We start from the raw sequence: 19631 nt of genomic DNA, 5'->3' as shown, positions 1-19631 counted from the left end.
TGAAAAGATGCTCCTCTGAATTAGTATTAATCTGAATACACATTAACTTTCAAAGGGTAGAAATTTAATGTGCATTAAACTGAACCCGTTACAGTCAGAGGAACAAAATGGTAAGGGCATTGTTGAAAGAAATATTCCTTCACTATAACAAAAAGAACACATTCTAACTTTTTAAACTTCTGCATGTTTCAAAATGCAAAAATTAAAAGGAAACTAGTTCAACTTTCACAAACAAAAAATGCACCCTCCTTTTCCAGTGGTTCAGTAGATATGGGAGGGGAACTCCTAAGCACATAAAAGTTTTGAGCCATGCAGTTGTTGTTTGAGCTTAGTGGACTTCCCCAACCAGATATGTTGAAGGCTTTATTCTAAGCCTATTGAGGTAGCAGAGGCTCTTGCAAGAGGTAGTGGAAGCTGTATGGATTGGTAGAGAGCTAATTTGATACTTAGAACAAATTTGTGGAGCTACAAACTAGATACCTCCATTTTATTCAGTCAAAACTTTTGGAATTTTTACTCCCAAACTTGTAATTAAAAATAATCTAGAGTGTGAGTTTGATTTTATTGTTGTAATGTGTACTGAATCAATCGCAAACTGGGTACAAAACAAAACAGAGATCGTAATCAACAGTTGTTCCTGTGACTGGTAGGTCTGAAGTGATCTTTCACATGGTTTGGTAGTTTCACCAAATTCAGAATTTATGGCTGACACCCAGTTAAAGGGTATAGTTCATAGTGAGGGAAGTTGTAACAAGATGGAAGAAAACATTGACATCCCATTTCTGAAAACTTATTAATGGCAAATTAATTTTAATACAAATAGATGTTAGTTTGTACATTTTGGTAGGAAAAATACAGTGACCACGTGCAGTCTGAAAAATTAGAGTCTAAATGGAGAAAAGGTGCCCAAATCACCAAAATAAAAACACATAGAGATAAGACCATTTTAAAATTAATCCAAGTTTTAGAGGGATGTAATTGAAATGCAGATATATATATCTATCTCTAAGAGAGAGAGAGAGGATAATTCAGCATGAGAAGGAAGACCAAATTAGGGCCATAAATAATTTTTAAAATGCAGTAAGAAATACAGGAGAAATGTCTTCATCCAGATGGTAGTTAGAATGTGGAACTTAGTGATACACAGATTAGTCAAGGTGGACAATGTGGATGCATTTAAAAGAAAGTTTGATGAGCATGAAGGTAGAACAGAATAAAAGTTGTGCTGATGGTGTTATACAAAATGATATTCACTGATTTGATGTCCACTATAAGTTCTGTGATGTAAGAAAATATAATTTTGTAAAAATTCCAACAATGCTTAGACTTTTCCGATAGAAGTACTTTATTTTTTTCCTTGAAATTATAAGAACAAGTGTGCACAATAGAATTTTTTTTTCGAAAGCCCATGAAGTGTCACACATTTTTCTGAATATCTTATTTTAGTGTTTGCCAAAGCACACATTTTCTGTTCATTCAAACAGCATTTGCACATTACTTTTGAAAATATTGACACAGTCCTTAACTGCTTCTGATATTTTTAGTATTGTAGTATCTCTTGACATTTTGTTTAAGTAATTTAGCACTATTTTCTTTTTAACTTTGAATGTTTGATTATTAGCTTCATTGGTGATAGTCATGCTCTCATCTGTGCTCCAACTTTTTCATTTCCAAGTATGTTTGCTTGTAGCACTCCCTTATAGTAGATCCATAGGCTCAATGTCTTTTCAGTCTTCCTGCAGGTTGTGATGCCTTAGACCAAATATAACATAAACTTTTCTGCCTGGGATTGCAGCAAACAAGGGTGGTTTAATCTGTTTTCCAAATTTACTAATTCCAGTTTCTTTTCCTCTTTTTATGCCTCACCCTTTTTCTTCCCTCTCCTTACCCATTCCTGTATCCTTTTCTCTCTTCCCCATAGACCACATAGCACACATCATAGAGCTGCTAGGCAATATCCCAAGACACTTTGCTCTTTCTGGGAAATATTCTCGGGAATTCTTCAATCGCAGAGGTAGTACCTCTTCTCTTTGAAAGGTCCTGTAACACAGACAGAAGTGGACAGAGGTTTCCATGGCAACTGAAGTATGATACTTTTGTTCAGACTTTTTATCTGGAGCTAATGTTGATACAACCAGAGGAATATAATGTTTCATACAAATATGACGCAGATTAACACTGATCTGATGCTGGGAGAGTATATACTGGATTGTGATCAGATTTAAATTGTAAATTCCAGTATTTACATTATATTACAAACAACTAAACCAAAAAACATCCTGCTGACAGAAGCTTAGTAACCATTAACACCAGCCTAAATATTTTTAGAGAAGATCTTGCTATGTTCTTTCAAACTTAATAACCCTTTAATCAAAGTACTCATCAAACTTATTGAAATGCTAAATAAGTCCAAACGATTAAAGCATTCAAATCTGAAATGTGATCAAGATTTAAAGTTCAGAGATTCCAAAGATGATATGAGGCTATTTCAGTGCCAAGGATGAAACACTCTTGTCTGTACCAGGACTAGTATCACATGATGCATGCATTGTACTGATTAAACTGTTTTTGTTTTGCTGGCAATATTCTTCAATACAGATCACATAGCTTTGATCATTGAACTGCTGGGGAAAATCCCTCGAAAGTTCGCAATGTCTGGGAAATATTCCAAGGAGTTTTTCACCAAAAAAGGTAACAATAGTTCTGAAGCACTGACTCAACTATATTAAATGTTCAGAGGTGATTTTCTTAGGGAGGATATAAAAAATGTTCTTGCCAAGTTTTAATAATTGAATAGGTTACCTGCTGCTGCACTTAAGTGTGAATGATACCTGGAGAAGTCAAAAGTGTCTGCCAAAAAGCTGATGGATGCTATTTGAAATGCTGAATGCCTCAACATTTCTTTGAGATTGGTAGAACATTTGAGGAAACATTGGTTATTGTACTACTTTTCAGTTTCTGTAGTGTGTTAATTCATTTTTGCAGGTTTTGAATTATAAGTCAGGCATAAGTAATGCATTCTGTAAATGAATAGCTGTCCACAATAATCTAGGCAGAATTTATATTCGCATTGGTGCGATATTTTTAATAACTCAGGTGGATCTGGCTAGTGGTGGAATGGCAGTGCGTGCAGCTGATCTCATTTACAAATGTAGCATTGCCTCTTTACACTAGAATCTTAGGCCACTTTGTCTCAATTCCACCTTGGATCTACTCATAAGGTTATCAGGAGGTCTAGTGGCAAATCACAATTGTAGCAAAGCCACGTTCCTCTTAATCATGAATTGAAGCCATCCCATCTTTGAGGTTTTCCTTCAGCCCCTTGAGGTCTATTTTCACTTCATTAAATTTCATAGCTGTTGAATAGATATATTCACAAACCTTGCAGATATATATTTGTTTTAATTTCTAGGTCCCCTCTTGGCTATAAAAGTGATTTGGGAAGTGGGGTTTTGTTTCATGGAACACTAGCATCAATATTCTGTGAAAAGGGAGCTATACTTTGGGAAGGACTCCATGGGCTGTGATCAGTGTCCAGCCTGATCATATAACTAGTGCTGTGGACAGGACATTAAATTAACAGAGGGAAGGGTCGACCTTGGTGAAGGGAATAGCAGTCCAATGCACAAGATGGACTGTAAGTGAAGAATATGAAACTGAAATGTATTTCTCCACAGCACTGAGGCTGAATCTGAGCCGGCTAGATGGCGAGGTTCGGGGATATATTCCATCTAACAGTAGCTTCCACAAGTCAAGGAAAAGGTGGGAATCAACATTTTCAAATGCTGGCATTGTGCATGCAAGCAACTGAATTGCCCAGCAGGGGATACACAATGCTTTCATTGAGCCAGAGTTGGTTACCATCAACCCTTCTGCAATGTAAGATCGACTTTTAAAGGTGAAACTACTGTATCCTGAAGAACTTTTAAAAAATCCAACACATTGAACAACAGGGAAGTAATATTGACACTATTGACTTGTAGGTCAGGTCGACACTATTGAACCAGTGAGAGACATTATAATATAGATCAGAAATATGGTTGGTCACTTTGAGTCAAAGGTTTTGACATTAAATTTAAATTGGATGATCGTATTTGGATTGGCGCCAGTGGATCTTCAGATACCTAACATTAGATTGCAAACCATCAACAACACCTCCATTTGAAATTATAGGGTCAGCTCAAAGCATTTCTTACTTATATTTATTGAGCAACGAAACAATCAAAACCCCTTTGTGGTACCCTACCAAAGAATCTGTCTCCTGAATAAGTGAGTATATGTCCAAATTAGTTGTTCTGTGTGCATGTATTAAATCTCCAAACAAAACAATAGTGTCACTTTTTGGCATGAGTGCCTGACACTTTTCTGAGAGTTGGGCAAGCTTTATAACCACACTGATGCTTCACAAGACTAAATTAGTCTGTCTGTCTTCCACTTGCTTACCTATAGTAGAATCCCACACCAATTGGGCAAGTAGGAATTAGATAGGATGCTACAAATTGAAGCTATTTCTTCTGTTAAGAAACTCTTTGCAAGGCGTTTTTGGCCTGGTTACAATTCTGAAATAAAATGGCCAGCTTTATTGCTGCATCAACTTAACACTACTCAATGAAGCAATCCAAAGGTGTAGCCCATGTACTCTGACAAGAAAAATTCAACAAAGCTCACAATAGTACACTTTCTTAATCAAGCTTGACGCCAGTAGTTGCTTCTAACCACATTTATCAGCCCTGTTGGTAATTATTGTTTCAACTTACTGCCATTCAGAATGAAATATTTTAATGCATTATGACCACAATTCTTGAAGGGAGGAAGGGTCATCTGGCATAGGGAGGACATATTAATCCATAGGACTACAAAGGAAAAGCATGCTAAGAGTCAGCAACAATTTAAAGTCCTTTATGGATCTCACATTGGATGGCAAATAGTTTTCAAAAGGTTCAGTCAAATTATTGGATGGCAAATAGTTTTCAAAAGGTTCAGTCAAATTTCTAGTTTATATCATGCAAAAAGATGATGTCTTGACCCACAGAAGGTGAAGCCTTTCAACCAATATTCCGCAGTCCCAAGGGATGAATGTTTTCAGTTTAAAGGCTCTGGATGCTTTTTGTTCCTCCCTGTCTTGTACTTTTTTTTTTAAACACTAAAGCTTGATTGTCAGGTAGAATTTCCTTAACCCGAAAGACACTTGCTGCTACTCAATCTCAAGTTCTCTCTCTCTCACTCTCTCAGTTTCAAAAAGAAACATTTTCTGGCACAGCCAAAAATATGCAGAACTTGAAAGTCAAGTTACAAAACTCTCCAGATATTTCTGCTGTTTAGCAGACAAACTTGCACTTCAATGTTTTACAAGTAGAAACAGACTGTGTGCCCTTGATCACCCTCTTGATTTCCTAAATGTCTTAGAGGGCCCAATGATTCAGAATTCCTTTGATGTGCTTTGATTGTATGATGATTTATGATCCAGGTATAACATCTCACTGAAGTGGTGCACTGGAAATTAATCCCATTATTGGCAGAGTCATCACAAAACTTAGATACCATAAAAGTACATAGAATTCCCCAATTTGCTTAACTTGTAGACCCAGTTTGACAGAACAGACTTAACTGGAATTACTATTTATTATAAATAAATGGATTCTAGCGACAAATAAATAACCATGAATTGTCAACATATAACTGTACTAGTTAAAAGTCTACCCCCTTGTAAACTCCTCCAATATACACATACAGATACACACACACACACAATTAATGGGTATGGGCAGAGGGAAAAGCTGGGAAGGCAGATAAATGGTTCCTGTCCACAATGTTTACTTAAGTAATCCTTTTTGACTTGCCAGGTCTTGCAGCTCCTTGATCTTCCTTGGTTGAGTAAGTGGGTATAAACTTAGCCAATGGAGTTTAATACAGGAAAGTTAGAGGTAATGCATTTTAGTAGGAAGAATCAAAAGGCAGACTATTATCTAAATGGAGAGAGGGATCTGGGTGCTCTTGTGCATGAGATACAGCATGTAGCAGTTGGGGCAAGTGAAATTTTTGACTTTTATTGCTAGGTATTTGGAGTTTAACAAGGAAGTCTTGCTCCAACTGTAAAGCTTGTTGGTGAGGCTGCACCCATAGTAGTGTATATAGTTTTGCACCCCCATATTCAAGTAATTATTTACTTGCATTGGAGGGAGTTCAGAAGACATTCACTAGACTGATTCCTGGGATAAAGGGGATGACTGATTAAGAATGGAGAAACAGGTTAGGCCTTTATTCATTAGCATTTAGAAGAATCAGGGTGACCTTATTGAGACAATGAAAATTTCAAGGGGACTTGACATGGTACATGTTGATATTTCCAGTTGTTAGAGGATCTTGAGCTAGGGACATAGTTACAGAATAAGGGACATTCGTTTAAAACTAAGAAGCAATGGAATTTTTTCTCTGAGGATAATGAATGTCTGGAATTCTCTACCCCAGAAAGTTGTGGAGGCTAGATAACTGAAGTTTTTTTTTAAAAATAGGTTCTTGAAATATCAAGGAGTTGAGAGCTACAAGGAGCTGGCACAAAAGAGGAGCGGAGGCCTGGGGGTTGAGCATCTATGATTTTATAGAAAAGTAGTGCAAGCTTGAGAGCCAAATGTCTTAACTCCTGCACCTGTTTCTTACATTGTCCAGGGTCACAGTGCAGTCTGTTACAGATCATAACTCGACCATGGTCTCAGGTGGAAGCTTTTTCCTTTGCAATCAAAATTCTTTTTGCGAAGACTCTTCAAGAAATTAGATTGTCTTAATGACTGGTGCAGTCTATATCCAGGTTTATACATTTTGCCAAGGAGTATGGCCTGAATTAACTCTTGAGTGATAAAATTATGCCACAATACCAAAAGCAGTGACAAAGCATGACTTTGGTTGATGATCTGGCTTTCAATTATGCCGAGTCATACCAAATACACTGTGAAAAGGCGTCCATCAAATGACATTCACAACTAAAAGCTTGAGATCACTAAAAGCAGAGCCAGAGCTTAACAGTGAGGTGACCGGGCATTGTTCAAGTCCATGAGAACTCCAGTTCCTCCCAGCATTCTTGTATAATTAATAGCCAAAGGCTGTGTCAGAGTCTGTATTCCCATTGACATTCCGGACTAACTGTGGCAACAGTTTGTGTTGGACTTTGTAGATTTCAGATTAAACATTTACGTTATTGTGGATTACAAATCCAGAAGTAAAGAGATCAGCAACCTCGAGTACCCAACATAGTTTAAAAGTTTTGAAAATATTTTTTCTCGCATTGAATTCCAGACAAAGTTTACAGAGAAGAAAGTATGGAGAATGAGGAAATGGCAACAGCATTGAACAGATGTTTTGCATCTGTATTCATAGTAGAAGACAAAGTTGCTAAAAAGAAGGAATTAAGATAATTAATGTTACAAGAAAAGATATATGAAAAAAAATCAAAGACCAAAATCTGATGCATCCTCTAATGATATTCACCCATAGGTTCTTGAAGAGAGAGCTGCAGAGACAGTTTGATGCACTAGCTACAATTCTCCAAAATATTTTAAATTCAGGAATTGTAACATGAGATTCAAAGTTAGCAAATGTAATGCTGCTTTTCAGTATGGGAGGGAGAGAGAAATAGGAAAATGGATTGACTGTGATGGGAACAACCCATATAAAACAGGATCTAGAAGTGTACAGTGTGAGGAGGGTGTGGAAACAAACATCATTACAAACAAACAGTACAAGTACTATAGATGAGTCAGTTTTTGTCCAGTGTGTCAGGAGGGCTTCCTGACACAGTATGTAGACAGACCTACAAGGGGCAAAGCCACTTTAGATTTAGTACTGGGTAACGAGCCTGGCCAAGTGTTAGATTTGGAAATAGGTGAGCACTTTGGAGACAGCGATCACAATTCTGTCAGGTTTACTGTAGTGATGGAAAGGAATAGGTGTACTCCACCGAGCAAGAGTTACAGCTGGGGGAAGGGAAAGATTTAGGAAGCGTAGAATGAGGATGGAAACTGCAGGGGATGAGCACATTAAAAATGTGGAGCTTATTCAAGGAAAAGCTCCTGTGTGTCCTAGATAAGTATGTACCTGTCAGGCAGGGAGGAAGATATAGAACGCATGAGCCGTGGTTTACTAAGGAAGTGGAATCCCTGGTCAAGAAGAAGAAGGCGGCTTATGTTAGTACAAAATGTGAAAACTCAGTTAGGGCACTTGAGGGTTACAAGGAAGTCAGGAAAGACCTAAAAAGAGAGCTCAGAAGAGCCAGGAGGAGACATGAATAGTTGTTGGCGGATAGGATCAGGGTTAACCCTAAGGCTTTCCATAAGCATGTCAGGAATAAAAGAATGACCAGAGTTAAATTAGGGCCAATGAAGGATAATAGTGGGAAGTCGTGTATGGAGTCGGAGGAGATAGGGGAAGCAGTAAATAAATATTTTTTGACAGTGTTCACTATAGAAAGTGAAAGTGTTGTCGAGGAAGATACAGAGATACTTGCATCTAGACTAGAAGAGATTGAGTTTCACAAGGAAGAAGTATTAGAAGTCCTGCAGAGTGTGAAAATAGACAAGTCCCCTGGGCCGGATGGGATCTATCCTAGGATCCTCTGGGAAGCAAGGGAAGAGATTGCCGAGCCTTTGGCATTGATCTTTAAATCATCATTGTCTACAGGAATAGTGCCTGAGGACTGGAGGATAGCAAATGTGATTCCCTTGTTCAAAAAGGGTAGTAGAGACAACCCTGGTAATTACAGACCAGTGAGTCTCACTTCAGTTGTTGGTAAAGTGTTGGAAAAGGTTATAAGAGATAGGATTTATAACCATCTAGAAAAGAATAATCTGATCAGGGACAGGCAGCATGGTTTTGTGAAGAGTAAGTCGTGCCTAACGAATCTTATTGAGTTTTTTGACAAAGTGACCAAACAGGTAGATAAGAGTAAACCGGTTGATGTAGTGTATATGGATTTCAGCAAGGCGTTCGATAAGGTTCCCCACAGTAGGCTATTATACAAAATGCAGAGGAATGGGATTGTGGGAGACATAGCAGTTTGGATCAGTAATTGGCTTGCTGAAAGAAAAGAGGGTTGTAGTCGATGGAACATGTTCATCTTGGTGTCCAGTTACTAGCGTTGTACTGCAAGGGTCGATGTTGGATCCACTGCTGTTCGTCATTTCTATAAATGACCTGGATGAGGGCTTAGAAGGGTGGGTTAGTAAATTTGCAGCGACACTAAGGTCGGTGGAGTTGTGGATAGTGACAAAGGATGTAGTAGGTTGCAGAGAGACATAGATAGGATGCAGAGTTGGGCTGAGAGGTGGCAAATGAAGTTTAATGTGGACAAGTGTGAGGTGATACACTTTGGCCAGAGTAATCGGAATGCAAAGTACTGGGCTAATGGTAAGATTCTTGGGAGTGCAGATGAGCAGAGAGATCTCGGTGTCCATGTACACAGATCCCTGAAAGTTGCCACCCAGATTGACAGGGTTGTTAAGAAGGCATATACAGTGTTTTGGCCTTTATTAATAGAGGGATTGAGTTCCGGAACCAGGAGGTTATGCTGCAGCTGTACAGATGCCACCTGAACAACGTATTTAGAAAATATCTAAGGCTGTTTGGGAGTGCTCTTGTGGCCCTACCCCCTGCACCAGGAGACATTGGATTAAGTCCCACTTGCACACATGTGTAACCGTATGACCCAACAGTTGATTAAAATAACTGTCAGAAGCTAATTGGGCCATTGTGCTTAAACGGGTAGGTTAGCTTTAGTTGACTGGATAACTGATTTGTGATGCATAATGATGCCAACAGCATGAGTTCAATACCTCTACAAGCTATCATGAAGGACTCTCTGTCTCGCCTCATCTGAGGTGTGATGGCCCTCAGGTTAAACCCCACCAGTTATGTCTCTAATGAAAGAATACCCTATAGTTCTCTAGTGACATTACCTTTGTTTGGCACAGTGTTAGTGGCCCAAATAGAATGCTGACCTTTACATCTGGAGGACTGCAGTACAAAGATGCAGAAATTATACAGTTATACAAAAAATCCCTAGTTAAACTCCACTTGGGGTACTGTGAAAGGTCTGGGTACCACACCTTAGGAAGAACATATTGGTCAGAGAGAGTACAATGTTGTTTACAAGAATGATACCTGGACTTAAGGGGTTAAGTTATGAGGCAGATTATACAAATTAAGCCTGTTTTCTCTAAAGAGTGATCTCATTGAAAGCTTCAAGATGTTAACACGAAAAGACACAAGATAAACTATTGTGGTGCTGTGGTAGTGCTGCTGCTTCCTAAGTTCAAGTACGACCTACCGCAGAGATGTGCCATGATATCATTGAACACATTGATTAATAAATATACAGAAAGACCCTATCTTCAAAAAAGTCTTGATTTCTGTCTCAACAACTGGCATAGATCCAAACTGACACAAACCTCCATTGATGTCTCCACCTCTTGTCATGTCCTGGCTTCCAACTATATTAATTTATGCAAGGAAGAATAATTTAAAGGGATCTACAAATGAAGGTTCTTAGCAAAAGTAAAAACAGAACAATTATTATACATAACAGTGTTTTATGCATTGCGTTATGGTTAAAAAGAAAACATTAGGGCTTTTGTGGTGCTTAAAACCATAAGATCTAGGACCAGAATTAGATTATTTGACCAATCCAGTGTTCTCCACCATTCGACCATGGCTGATGTTTTTCAACCCCATTCTGCTGCCTTCTCCACATCCCTTTACTAATCAAGAACCTATCTATCTCTGTTTTAAATACACTCATTGACTCAGTCTTCACAGCGTTCTGTGGCAATGAGTTCTGTAGATTTACCATCCTCTGGCTGAAGAAATTCCTCCTCATCCCAGTCCTAAGGGGTTGTCCCTTCACCCTGAAGCTGTGCCCTTGGGTCCTCATCTCTCCTATTAGTGGAAACACCTTCTCCATGTCCACTCTATCCAGGCTTCTTCATATTCTGAAAGCCTCAATGAGATCCACCCTACCCCACCATCTAAAAAACAGTATCCAATGCAATAGATCTGTTCTGTAAGGGAACGGCTACAGGGAACTCCTGCAATGTCTGCCCTGTGTTCATCTATTCCCTCCTTGACTGTAGAATCTTCATCTGCAGAGTGACCTCATTGCTGTATGTACACACTAATCATGATATGTTCAGCATTGTAGATTCTCCACAGTTGCTTCAGTCACCAATCCAGTTCCAAACATTTAGGCATCCAGGAGCTGTAATTGGAGATAGTACTACTTGCACACTGGAATTGTGCATGAAGTGTGGTGTGGTGTGGTGCTAGAAAAGCACAGCCAGTCAGGGAACATCCAAGGAACAGGAGAATCGATGTTTTGGACACAAACCTTTCATTAGGAATGTTGGGTTGAAATCAACTAGGAGAAAGTGAGGACTGAAGATGCTGGAGTTCAGAGACAACAGTGTGATGCTGGAAAGGCACAGCAGGTCAGGCAGCATCTGAAGAGCGGGAGAGTGGACACTTCAGGCATAAGCAGACTCTCCTGCTCCTCGGATGCTGCCTGACCTGCTATGCTTTTCCAGCACCACACTCACGACTATGGTCTATATTATGTCTATTATGAACAAGAGGAACAACAGGTTTGTATGGTGATGTGGGAGGTATGGCCATTGTATCTAGTATCACAGCGGCACTACTATTCATGCACAACATTGCTTCATTATATAGTAGACAGAATATCTTTTTGGACTGATGGCAGTGTCCTGGTAGTGAACTGCTGCATATATAACAATTGCATAGTAGCTACATGAAACTGCTTCCTTAATCTGTTCAAATTTATGAGATACTTTGTTTTTCCATAGTAACTTGAGAGAGACCAGGTAATTTTCAGAATCAAAAGTAATTACTTTTGGCTCATTTGCATATTTGTGATACAGAAGGAGCAATTATCAGATCAGGATTGCTGTTGTCTTGCAGAATGGCTTTGATGTGTTACTTTGTTGCATTAGACTTTCAAAGTGAGCAAATGGGTAGGGTCCTACTTACATATCATCTAGACGTTTGCTGGGCTTTGACCTCCTTGAAGAAGGGGAGCCTGTCTGGAAAGTGGAAGATCCTGGTAGTGTTCAGAAGTTGCCCATAAGCAGTCTCTTCCATATTCAAATTGCGACAGGTAATCTTTGCCACTTACAGCCTGCTTCTGGCAAGATGGCCAGAGATGGGAACTCGTTTAGCACCAACTCAACGGCTTCCTGTCCTACCTTTAGCCTGCTCATGTTATTAAAGCTATCACAGCAGGTCCAGTCAGATTACACTCAGCATGTGAGTATGCTACAGAATAAGGTAAATAATATTACTTTGTTGTGTGATATAATTTGGCATGGAAGTGCTGCCTTAATGCTCAACTTTAATTAGTTTCCTTTCAGTAGAATCAAGAACTGGGCTGATTACATCTAATTGCTTTCTTTTATATGCATTCAGTATGGTTATGGCATTTTCTAATGTAATTATTTCTTAATCTGTAGCATGCTATTCTGCACATTTCATGTGTAAAGGTTGCAGGTTTCAGTTTATAGAAACTTATCTGATTATGCAAACTGCATTTTTGTTGTAAACAAGCAATAGAGTTGCTAAAATTATAAATCCAGACACACTATTGCTTTCAGTATTTGCTCTTACCTAAATGTTGACCTTCATTGTACTCAAGTCAATTTTACTGACTGGTTTCTACTTTATGCATAGGTGAACTACGACATATTACAAAGCTGAAACCTTGGAGCTTATTTGATGTTCTAATAGAGAAATATGGATGGCCTCATGAAGAAGCCGTACAGTTCACTGACTTCTTGCTGCCCATGCTAGAAATGGTCCCTGAGAAACGTGCTTCTGCGGCAGAATGCCTCAGACACCCATGGCTTGGTTCCTAGCAGCATTTGCCCACTTTCTTCAAGGAGCCAACGATCACTCCAGTGTTCATCGTGGACCCAGCAAAGTGGCAAACTCTCAAACATCATGGGTGTAAATCAAATGGCTCCAACACCAGACCATTGTTCACTCTGAAGTACTGTTAATGTTTGAAATTTTGCTTTTGTGCACTGTGTTTTTGGGAAGGGTAGTTTTGTCCTTAGCAAGAGGTAGTTGGCCAACTGACTCTGCTGAAAACACTTAACATGTCTTGATGCTTTGTTTCTTGTGTTGCCTGACCTTCTCATGTTAAATTTCCTAACTGAAAGTAATTATAAAAATGTTAGTTTTTTTCATGTGTTTGGATATTTTTTGTACCTATTTATGAAAATTGTTTTAGCTGATGAGTATTAATATTGAATGACAAGATGATAAAGGCAAAAAGCTACTGATCAAGTAAGGAAGTAGCTGAGATATTGCAAAATGCTGTACAATTGTATCCAATAGGAAAGAAGCGTTATTCTTGTAAAATCTGTAGATTTTCCTGTAAAAATATCTTTCCATAAAATACAGAAATGGGACTTAAACTGTAATGTGGTTAAGAGAATGCATGTTTTTTTGGAGCTTGTCTACTTACAAAGGAGACTGTAAATTTTACATTTGTTTCCTCAGTTATTGTTGTATTGCTGAATCCAACTATGCCTATAACCCTCCGATGAGTCCTAAAACAGGTTGTTAAAAGAGATAAGTAGCCAGTCCTCAAGTATACTTTGTAGTCATTGCAAAAATTCCTTAATTGTCTTTCCTTATTTATGAAAGCATACATATAAGAATGGACCCTGCAAAAAATTTGGCATTACTTTATAAAAACATTTCTTTTTAATTATTCTATCTTTACTGTGCTTCAGCATTGTAAGATATAGGTCCAAGGAAAAGATTTAAGTGCTTTCCTGTAGTGAAGCTGGTAAAAAGGAAAAAAGTGACTTTTTTTATGTGCAGATTTACTATTTTGTCACAAATTTATATGTTAAACTATTTTGCCATGTCAGAATGCAGAAATGATAAAGTCATTGATAAGAATGTGAACATAAAAAAAGGACATAATCAAACTTATTCAAAACAATTTACTATTCAGCAAACCCCACAGACTTTAGCATAAAAGGAAAGTTGACCTTCGTCTTTCAACAGCGTTGCTTTCTCAGCATCAGACAGTGACATAACAAATTGCACTGGTCTTTGTAGCTTTTTCAGGGATTAACAATGTAAATAGGAAGTATTTTTTTTAATCATACATCTAAGCATTGCATTCCTGAAATGTAAGTTTAAATGTTTCCTGAATTGCTGTGTGTAATGAAAGACTTATTAGGTAGCAGAATGTTGTGGTCAAATGCTATTCTGGCATGTTCCATCTCATTGCATTTTCTACTTGTCAGGTCTTCAGTAGTGCACTAGACAGTCAATGATGTGAAAGTGAACTGGCTAGTTTCATTCCTATTTTCCACATTAATTATGGTGCCACCATTCCTAAATCTACCACTTGCTGGTTTATCCATCTGCCTTTGCAATAACTAGATTGTGGAAAAAGAAATTCTGGTATTGTAATAATAGCCAATTGTTTGAGGTGCTTGTAACTGTCTAATTAAAGTGTTTTGTTTTCACAAGTTGTGCTGCTCTTGGAATGGCAATTTACAAGATCTTTTGCAATCACTTTCACAACAATAGTTAGTTGTGTATAGAATATTATATGTATTGTTTTGTAATAACAAAGGTATAAGCTGTGCATTTTCTAGTCACCCACTCTAATCATTGTATTAATTTCAGTCATTTTCCACATACAATTTTATCATCAGCTACCAAGGGATAGTCATTTGGGAAACAATCTTTTTTTTCTGTTTAGGTAGTTGAGATAACTTTTGACTCTGATATATGAATACAGCTTTCTTCTAAATCTTGCCTTCAGTTTTATTTTTGCTTTTAAGCATAAATTCTTTAGCTTGATGTACTAACCATTTGAAATGCAATGTTTCTGGGCTACTTTCTGGCTTTGAAAAGAACAGGCATAGGAGGATGTCTGTTCCCAACCTTGATGTGTATAGAGAGACTAGATTCAAAGTCATGATTCTGAAGATTTGGCCTGCCTCGTAGTAACATCTGACATTGGGAAAGCTGATTCAGAGAGCTGGAGGTGTGATTGTGATTCCATGTCTAGTCATGTGGGCATTCAGAATTCTTACACTTGAACCTTTATCAAATTTGATTAGCCACTCCTCTAAAATGGTCTTCTCTAGGGTGAAGGAATGGTGTTCATTAATCAATACAGCTGTTCCTCTGCTGAGGTGGAGTAAGAAGCTGTCATTGTTTGCCAAAATCACTTGTGTTTGACATCCTCTGAGTTAAGATGGGTGTCTTTCAGGAATTCTGTATTTATTTACCCTTGAGGTTGGCCAGATCTTTTCACCTGTTTTAATTGACTAAGTAACTTGATATTAAGAGAAATTTTGAGCTCAGTCATAGAAATTGGATTGGTGTGCATGTGTTACATTTTTAGTACAATGAAGTTTTGGCATCCTTGGGTGTCAATGTCATTAGTTTTATGCCCATTTCCAGACTTAGGTCCAATAAGTCATTTCAGGATGTAAATTGGTATTTTTTCCTATCTTTTCCCTGACTGTTTATTTTAGCTATTTCAGTTCAGTTTCCGAGCTTCCTAGAGCACCAAAGCAATCCTAACTATGGTCCTGAATGGTATTCTCTGAAACTGACATGATGCTTCATCACTCCTTGATAAATCTAACCTTTTCTCTGCTTGAACATACTATCCTCCATCAACACATCTCCTCCATCATCTAGATTGGTTTCATTCTTATAGAAATGTCTGATACTCACCTCTGCATAACCAGCTTTGGTGACCGTAATGGTCTATCCTTGGCTGTCTCCTCTTCCTCGTTTACATACTATGTTTAGTAATATATATATATATAGCATGGAGTCCACTTTCACATAGATGCTGATGACATCCTATTCTATCTCTGTTATCAGATTATTTCTGTAGCATCCAGTCATTGAAGAACCATAAGTACCTCCAACTAAAAATGGGGAACTTTGAAAAGATTTGAATTTTTGGCACCTACCTCAGATCCTAGTATCCCAGTCAGGGATTGCATTTCTTTTCCTAACCATTGTCTCAAACTGAACTAGACTTTGTATATTTCTTGTATCTTATTTACTTTAAACTAACCCTTTGAAACCATATCCTCTGCATCACAAAGCCTTCCTTCTTCAATGTCTGTAACATCATCCACCTCTACCCTACCTCAGCCCATCTGCCCTGAAATATTTATTCATACCTTCATGATTACTTAATTCTAATTCTTCTCTGACTGGACTTCCATCCTTCAGAATCTCCTTTGCTGACTGTATGATGTCATACTTGCTTATCACACCAAGTAAATTCTAACCCACTTTGGTTCTTCCAGACCTCAAATGTAATCATCCTCTTCATCTTTCCTTTTCTCTTAACAGTCTTTTGCGCATTATCCCTTCCTTTGCTCCAGCTTGAGGAGTTTACAAACTTGCATGTATTGGTGATCTATTATCTACATTATACAGAAACATCTATGAAGAAGGAAAAGGTGAGGTAATGTTTCAGGTGGATGCCAGTTTACCGTTTCTGTTCAGGAGTTTTCTAGGATAAGGGGCTTGGATAGGATAAATAGACCAAGTCTTTTCTCTGGGGTCAGGGAGTCCAGAACTAGAGGGCATAGTTTTAGGGCGAGAGGGGAAAGATATAAAAGAGACCCAAGGGGCAACTTTTTCACGCAGAGGGTAGTACATGTATGGAATGAGCTGCCAAAGGATGTGGTGGAGACTGGTACAATTGCAACATTTAAGAGGCATTTGGATGGGTATATGAATAGGAAGGGTTTGGAGGGATATGGGCCGGGTGCTGGCAGGTGGGACTAGATTGGGTTGGGATATCTGGTCGGCATGGACAGGTTGGACTGAAGGGTCTGTTTCCATGCTATACATCGCTATGACTCTATCTACTTCCCATTTCATCTAAAATGAACGAATTGCAATATAAACCTGTACAGTCTATTAGAATTTTATATCAATGAGTTGAAGACTTTTCAACAGTATAGGGATTTGCTTAATCTTTGCAACAAGGATATGAAGTAGAGATTACATTTATTATCCTTCTGAAGAAGGGCCACTGGACCTAAACATTATCCCTGCTTTCTCCCCACAGATGCTGCCAGACCTGCTAAGTTTCAGCAGCAATTTGTTTTTGTTTCAGATTTCCAGCATCTGCAGTTCTTCATTTTATTACGTTTAGTATATTTTGGCAGTAAAGTCACTTTTAACTTGGAGGGGGCAAGTCTAGAAGGGATAGAGGAAGAGAAATTTGACAGCACAAATGCATCAATCACTAAAAGTTGGGAAACTGGTAAACAAAGTGATTTTAGAAAAAACAATAGCAATAGGCTTTATTTCTAGACGAATAAAATTGAAAAATAGGGAAGTTATGCTAAACCCATATTGAACTAACTAGAACACACTTGGATTACAGGATGTTCTTCTGGGTTTCTATTTTATAGAAAGGCAGTGGAGCGGGCACAAAAAAGATTTGCAAGGATTATATCAGAAGTGATTGGATACACCGATCAGGAAAATTGGACAGACTGGATCTCTTATCACTCTAAATAAAAAAAAGCAAAGGTATGATTGCATGAAGTCTTCAAAGTTACAAAAGGTTTTGAGAAAGTAGACAGGATATTTCCTCTTGTGAGGAACAGCATAATTAGAGACTTATAAAAATAAGATAACCAAGACATTCAGTGAGGCATTCAGGATAAATTTCACTGGTAAGAAAGTGGCAATTGAAACAATAGTTCAGATGCATCTAAAGGGAAACTAGACAAGCAGTTGTGGTGCTGGTAGGGGGAGTAGGTGGTTAGGCTGGGAGATTTAGATTAAGAAATGTGGGATGAGAATCATAAACACCTCATGGACTGTTCAAATTGGCTTGTTTCTGTGTATAATCTTGTATTAACACAAACTGGCTGGTGGAATGCATGCCCTTCTGTTAGTTGACAGATGAGACTTAGGAAATTGAACAAATTCTACATATGAAATAGCCAGTTTTGCCCAAAATGTTCATATCGAGGACATTAAGGTAGAAGCTTGTATCAGTACATACCAAGTTTTTAATTTCATTGAATTGGCATCTCAAGAGGATGAGTACTTTGGATTAGTGGTGTACTAAGTTACTCTGGAAGTCCAGGTGTTGAAAAACACATCCAAGATTCTCCTGTATGTATTTATTATAGAGCTTGAGTTAAGAACATTGGATTTAACTATATTTTGTTATGGGTTTTCTTTAGTATTTGATTAGAAGCTTGAGCTTAACAACTCAACAATCCAGCTTGTAATAACTCAGGAAGCCCAAATGGAAAGGTCATGATTTGGAGATGCCAGTGCAAATGGAAAGGAACATAGTTTCCTGTTGACCATCAAAATAGAGCCACTATCCAGGGCAGTGTAGGCTAGTCCCAGCCAGGGACAGAGTGACCTATCCCTGGTGCAGGTGGATTTCGAAGCCAGGCCTTCTTGCTCAATGGCAGGGTCACTAACATTGCCACAAAATCCTGTCTTTGACTGTTATAACACTTCCAGGTATTAAAAACACACAACTGAACTGTTATTTTCCCAGCACCAAATTACCATGGCTTTTCTTTTTGGTTTTAGCTATTAACTGCCACCAGTAAATCACCCATAGCCAATTCTGCTTTATGGTATTTTCTAAAGAATTTGTTCAGAAATGTTATGACTCCCCTTTGGAACAGCTGGGACTTGAATCTGGGTCTCTTAGATCAGTGATAGGGACACCAACACTAAGCCACAAGAGGCACTTCTGGGCTTGTTTTTCTATTTTCATTTTTCTTTCATATCTAGAAATGCTAACACACACAATCAAATAGTGGTTTTCCTGCCACCAAATCACTATGACTTCTTTTTAACTATTAACTGCTGCCAGTAAATCACCAATGTAGCTAATTGAATATTTACATGCAAAACCCATTACAGGCAAGCAAATATCAAAAATGAGGGAGGGATAAGGAAAGCGGAGAGGAGCTAAATCAAGTTGTTGTTGGAAGATGAAATAAAGTACTGTATTCCCATGGTGCCCACCTCTCTCTAAAGGCATTGTGAGTGTTGGTGGACACTCTTTGCTCTCTCTCCAAGGACATCTGGGCACAAATGTAACTGTGAAAGAGGGGGCAGATTGGGTTTGTTTTACTTTATTTCCATATTCAGAAGTGCATTTGTACACAACTAAATGTTTTATCACCAGATCACCGTGTCCTGGGTCAGTGTTTTATTTTTGGTTAGTTTCTTGTGCTCTATGGCGAGGTGTTCCCTAATTTATTTAATTTAACTCTTTTCAATAAGTTGGTTGTGAGTTAGTTTCTTGGTTAGCATCTCAATTTTATGTGGGGAAAGTCAACTGTCTCAACACCTTATTATTTACTGAGTTCACCATTGTGCTAGCATCTCTGATACCATTTGTACTCGGTCTGCTCTTTTTTACATCCACAAGTTGAGTCTGCTTTATCATTTCCTAATCAAGCTGTTCAGAGATGCTATCTCACATCTCTGGAACATGTGGGATTTAAACTTGGTCTCTTGGTCCAAAGATAGGGACAAAGATAGATATGTGCCACAGGAGCTCTGTGGATCAG

General features: G+C 38.3%; 1 protein-coding gene across 5 annotated transcripts in view; it reads left to right on the top strand.

The window, feature by feature from the left end:
• Positions 1 to 14549, top strand: part of LOC122561755 (SRSF protein kinase 2-like) — a 210482-nt gene extending 195933 nt beyond the window's left edge. For 3 of the 5 annotated variants that reach the window (XM_043713868.1, XM_043713864.1, XM_043713865.1), the window contains 3 exons: positions 1922 to 2014; positions 2599 to 2691; positions 12727 to 14549. In XM_043713868.1, coding sequence (XP_043569803.1) covers positions 1922 to 2014; positions 2599 to 2691; positions 12727 to 12911 — 371 coding nt within the window. In that variant the 3' untranslated portion in view covers positions 12912 to 14549. The remainder of the gene's footprint in view (positions 1 to 1921; positions 2015 to 2598; positions 2692 to 12726) is intronic. The other 2 variants (XM_043713866.1, XM_043713867.1) reach the window with 2 other exon arrangements.
• Positions 14550 to 19631: the final 5082 nt, after the last annotated feature.

This window comes from Chiloscyllium plagiosum, chromosome 23 (assembly GCF_004010195.1).
Source record: "Chiloscyllium plagiosum isolate BGI_BamShark_2017 chromosome 23, ASM401019v2, whole genome shotgun sequence".
NCBI classification, from domain to species: Eukaryota; Metazoa; Chordata; class Chondrichthyes; order Orectolobiformes; family Hemiscylliidae; genus Chiloscyllium; species Chiloscyllium plagiosum.
The sequence above is the reverse complement of the archived record's forward strand: the minus strand, read 5'-3'. Positions and strand labels throughout refer to the sequence as shown.